Here is a 5,484-nt window from a genome sequence, read left to right as displayed (position 1 = left end):
AGACTATGACTGCTGTAGTGGATATTCAGGGTGCCACTACTATCGAAGAGACGCCAGCTGAACTCAGCAGCGACGATGTGTTGTCGTCCTCAAGCGTATCAGATAGCGAAGATCTGGACGACACCAAGGTTGATGCAATCAAGACCCCAATGTCCACCACTGCCATTGAGAGGGTGGTCGAACAGATCACTAGCAGCGACGACACCTCTTCCACGTCAACCCTATCAGACTTGGAGGAGTCCTTGGAGGACAATGTGGAGACTATGACTGCTGTAGTGGATATTCAGGGTGCCACTACTATCGAAGAGACGCCAGCTGAACTCAGCAGCGACGATGTGTTGTCGTCCTCAACCCTATCAGACAGCGACGAGCCCTTGGAGGTGCGCATGGTCTCTGCTGGGGAGCTCTTTACTTCAATAAATGCGGAACCTGAAGCATGCGTCGAGTCGTCTTCATGCCAACACATTGCGCCGACTGAGCAACTCCTTGAGGAAGTTTGCAAGGAGTACAGCTCGTCTTTCGGCCTCTCTGAGTCCTCAGGGCTCTCCGACTCTGAGCAGCCACTCGAGTACGGCTACAGCGACCTATCAGCAGCTGTGACTCGCGTGCATGTCTACATACCAGAGGAGGCTACCGATTCCTCCGTAGGATCCTCTGTGATTTCTGACACCGTGAGCAGCAGCGAGACGTCTGAAGCGGACATCCAAGACGCCCAACCCAGCGTTCGCAGCAGCATCGTGAGCGCCGATGATGTGGAACTCACATCATCGGCCACAGACGGAAAGCTATCTCCCGTAGCGACGCTGACGCGGCCCTCTTGGGACGACGTAGTTCCTGACCGAACGGAGCACCGCCGATCCTCTTTGCCGAGCAACTCCTTGAGGTCGCTGTCGTCGTCTTTGTCTTCCCCCCAGTCTCCACTGCCTCCTTGTGAGCTTCTGCAGCACTCAGACAGCATTATTGTCTCCGACTTCTGTGCGTCGGAACCGGAAGTATACAGCGACACCTCGTCCATCATTGTGAAGCGAGTAAGGACTACGGTCACTACTACCCCCGGAGAGCCTGCTCAAGCAACGACCACCACTCACATTGTTACTATCGCCGTGGAGGAATCGGATACGGACTCCTCGGTTGAGTTCGACGACGAGTCGAGCGTGCTTCGCCTTTCCGCCCGACGACTGGCACACGACGTCCACGTGGAGATCTCTGAGGAATTCTCCTCAGACGAGAGCAGCGACCTGAGTTCCATGGACTTTCATGACTCTGGTCTGGAAGCGACCCATGCAGGTCAGGTGCACCTCTTCGCGTCGCACAGTGAGTCTATCTCCGCTGCCTCCTCTCTGAGCGCCATCAGATGCGGAAGGACACCTGCCACCCCTTCGGAATTCCCACCGCCAGACTCGCAATCTGCATCGCATAGCAAGTCCATCTCCGCTGCCTCCTCTCTGAGCGCCATCAGAAGCGGAATGACCCCTCCGACCCCCTCGAAACTACCGACTCGCGACTCGCAAGGTTCTGAGTCCAGCTGTACATCCTCTAGGTCTTGCAACGATTTACAAGTCGCGGAACGCGTCCAACTTCTGAGCAGCCCTGCAGCCGCCTCCCAGAGAAACGGCTTTGCCGGCTCTGCTGAAGACCTCGAGGCCCGAGGCTTGAGTATCGATCCTCGGCGTGTCGTGGTGACACCAGATTTGCTTCTCGGTAGCAGCAGCGGGGTGACCACAAGCTCCAGTTTATCCTCGACCAGCGAGTCCGATAGTGAGGACGCCTCTGCAGTTTTTGACGTCCGCCACTTGGACAGCTTGGCGGGGAAGACGACCGTCGTGCCTGCAGATCTACGAGGCAGCCCACGCACATACAGCGTCTCAAGCCGCGTCACTGACACCAGCAGCCTGAGCAGCAGGCAACCGGCGGTTGGCGCCCTGCCTGGCAACGCAGAACACCAGCAGGGAGCGCCTGTCAGGGTACGTGTGCCCTCCACCATGGAAGGCGAATTCGACGTCGTTGCGCTGTCCTCCTCAGGTCACGTCCGCAAGCCCACCGCCTCCTCGCAGAGCAGCATGTCCTCAAGCAGCACTACCGGCACCCTATCGAGTGATGACAGCGCAGAGATGGAGATTGAGTCGCGGAGGTCGTCTAGCACGACTTCACGTCCTCAATTACACACCTCATCCAGCTGCAGCTCTATCTACGACGAGCGGGACCTAGACAATCTCGAGAACACTACCGTGTCAACGAAAGCCCAACTTCCAAAGGGCGCACCTCTCCTGCACGTCTACATCCCGGAGGACATGAGTGACTGCGACGACCCCTCATGTGCGAGCAAGACTGACCATGCTGGCTGGCTTGGCTCGCTGAGGAGCAGCCTTTCACTGGACCTCAATACCCAGACGTCCTCTTCGAATCCCGATGCTGGTTCAGGTACCGCAGAACGAGGTCGGAAGAAGGAGGTTGTCGTGACGGACCACGTAACGACCACGACTACTGTGCAGCCTGAAGGGAATGCCGTAGTGGAGACCACTGTTGAGGTCACCGAGGAGCGCGTATCCAGAAGTCCACGCCACCATGAGGGACAAGAGCGTTTTGAGTGTGTCCGGGTGGTGTACTTGGACGGCGGTCTCAACCGCCCCTGTTGCCCTCACTGCCAGAAGCCGATGAAGAAGCCTGACAGGCGGAATGTCAATCTCCAGATTGACAGTCAGGACGCTCCAATAAGGGATGAAATGGAGACACATACGGACTTCATCTCTTTTGCTGCTGGCGTCGCGCGAACGTGTGAGATGGAGACCCAGACGGACTTGGTCACCGTCTTGAACACCGTTCCAAAAGAGATTATTCGGTTCTCGGATGTCGACGCGATCTCCACCAGCAGCGTCCTCTCAAATGCGGAGTACGCTGCTGAGGTGGAGCATGTCAGTGCCGAGATTTATCAAGACGACGAGAGAATGGCGGAGATGCAAGCTGTGGCTGAATGGGCTGGCACGTCACCCGGCTTCCACGCTAATGCACACCAACATCAGCACTGCCATCGTCACGCGCATAATCACAAGCACAAGCACCTGCCAGTCGAGGCCCAAACCTTCTTGTCAGGCACTGGCGTGACCCATGATGGTGACGTGGTTGTGGTCTACTTCTCCGACTCCTCAGAGCTCGGTCACTTCTCAGAGATTGAAGACACATCAGCCAGGATCGTACGCCCTGAAGACGTTAGCCCGCCAATCCCTCCGCTGGATCATTTGACCCAATCCAGCGCCTCGTTAATGTCCAGCGATCACAACAAGTCTCAGGAGATCATTCCGAAGCCTGTGAGTCTGTCAATCTCAATTCCGAGAGACCGTGGAGCATCCTTCTCCTCATCCTCCTCCTCAATCTCGTCCTCGTCCTCAATCTCGTCCTCGTCCTCAATCTCGTCCTCGTCCTCAATCTCCTCGTCTGTCCACTCCCCTGACCCCCGGCGGATCCTGCCTGTCGAAGCGCATGCGTTCGAAGCGGACACTGGCGAGGCGGTCCAGGGCGGCTTGGTCGCCGTGTCGGCGTCTGCCATTCTATCACAGTCGGGAATCTATGAAGACACCGATGTGTGTTCGGGGGCCGCTTCGCTTAGATACGGGGTCTTGCATTCCAGCGAAAGCTCCGAACCAGACAGCTCGTCCGAGTCAGCAAGCTCGTATGTCTCGTCGACCAGCTCATCCTCAGTGTCGTCATCTACGCCATCTGAATTCGGTGACGCAGCCGCAGGTCCGCTGCATGAGGCTGATGCCTCAAGCTCGGTGTCCTCCACATCGTCGTCCTCCACATCGTCGTCCTCCAATTCGATCCCTCCTCGCTTTCAACCGCACGACTCGCGAATTGAGGCGTTCGACGACCAGCCTCGAGTGAACATTGAAGTTCAACAAGCGGTGCGTAATTGTTTCGATTTAGGTATGGGCCACGATATAGAGGGGTATCTCGCCTCCATTGGGTCGAATTACCTCGCATCTTTGGGATCTGGCGACGAAGATAGCATGATGGAGTCCACATCCGTCTCCTTTCAAGCTCCGACACGGGTCAGGAGTATCAACATAAAGCCAAACAAGGATACTGGGGAGCGTATTGGGTCCGATACGCAAGTCTTCACAAGCGTTAGTGCGGACGGATTGCGAGTGCTCCGAGTAGAGCAGGTCGCCGACGGGGAACAACTCAAGTCGGAAATCTCGATTCTGGCGAAGAACGAGACCTTGTTTAGGGTTTCCGTTCGCCACGGCAAAATATGGAGGAATCAACACATCGCCCAAAAGGTGCTGCTGTGCGCTTGCATCATATCCGACTGTCCCCCGCCTAAGAAGATGCCTCTGCCGAGCAACATTAAGAACGTCTTTCAGAAGTCAACTTCCAAGCGCACGGCTGATACCTGGCTTCCACGCGTCACCAGTTGGGTCACAAACAACGCCGAAGACATGGTTGTGTTCTGGTGGAAGAGCCTTACCGCCAAGGTTGGGGCTGTGTGCGGTTTGTGCCGGCGGAATGGCAGGGTACTGGTGCTTCCATGCCAGGACCTGTCCTTGGTCCACTGCTGTGGCGTTGTGGGTAAGATGACTGACATATTAGCTGAGAGGCCAGACAGCGTGTTCGCCGGCGCCGTCACCACCCATCCCTTTCTCGGAGAATTCCCATTCGGAAACGACTTCGACCTGCCACACATCCCTGAGCAGTTCGTCAGCGAAGTACGTCGCACAGGTAGTGCCAGCGTGGACTCTCTGCGAGATCTCTGTGACACCTGGTTTATGGAGGACGGCGTCTCAGTCAAAGGCGCCAAATACCACACACAGTTTATCAACTTACAGGCTGGACGTCGCCCATATACTGTTTATTACGTCATCAGATTTCTGGTAATGAACCACGAGCCCTCCTTGGTACTCTCGCAGCTCGTGAAAGACCCCCTCAACCCCCAATCTCGGATCATGTCCGATTCCCAGGCAGCGCTCCCCCTCTTGCGAAGCGCCCTGGACTTCGACCCTCAGGAAGAACCCCTGCTCTATTTTGGATCCCTGCGCAGAGCTTACTGCGAAGCACGGTGGACTCTTCTTAAACTGTTCGAGATGAACTTGCGCGAGCAGAACCTGGCTACTCAGGAGTCAGCTGCGAGACCTAGAGGCTCATCTTTGAGGCAGTCAGAATCCTCGAGGCTCAGTCAGCCATTGTGATCTGCGCCGTTATTCGATTGTTAGTGTGTTCTAGGCCTGAATTGAGTGCGTTCAAGCGCGGTGGAATTGCAGATTGTCAATGTGGAGAGGAAGAGGGGAAAAGTGACGGAGATGTATGACGTAGAATGGCCTCCAAAAAATTAACAAGAGTCGGCCAGTGTTCCTAGACTCAGGGTGGTCTGCAGTACAGACCTCCGAGTTGTCCCTTGCGCTTGCTCTGTTTCCAGCCTAGGATGGTCGGGACCGGTTGCGACTTGGAGAGCGTGGCTTCCGCCATGTCACCGTGTCTCTCAGATGATCG

The 5,484-nt window shown here is 56.2% G+C and overlaps 1 protein-coding gene across 2 annotated transcripts; it reads left to right on the top strand.

Annotated features, from left to right (window-relative positions):
• Positions 1-5: 5 nt before the first annotated feature.
• KVP17_002440 (uncharacterized protein) lies at positions 6-5,183 on the top strand (the record flags this gene model as incomplete). 2 transcript variants are annotated; one of them, XM_068518699.1, is made up of 1 exon in its annotated part: positions 6-5,183. In XM_068518699.1, one exon carries the CDS (start codon positions 6-8, stop codon positions 5,181-5,183), a length of 5,178 nt encoding a protein of 1,725 aa, XP_068378320.1. The 2 variants fall into 2 exon arrangements, with proteins under 2 accessions (XP_068378320.1, XP_068378321.1); XM_068518700.1 differs by having other exon boundaries at positions 150-5,183.
• Positions 5,184-5,484: the final 301 nt, after the last annotated feature.

The sequence above is a fragment of a genome (genome assembly GCF_019968985.1).
Source record: "MAG: Porospora cf. gigantea B chromosome Unknown PgB_NODE_1555_length_5484_cov_155.17, whole genome shotgun sequence".
NCBI lineage: Eukaryota > Apicomplexa > Conoidasida > Eugregarinorida > Porosporidae > Porospora > Porospora cf. gigantea B.
Note: the sequence above shows the minus strand (reverse complement) of the source record. Positions and strands in the feature narration are given on the sequence as shown.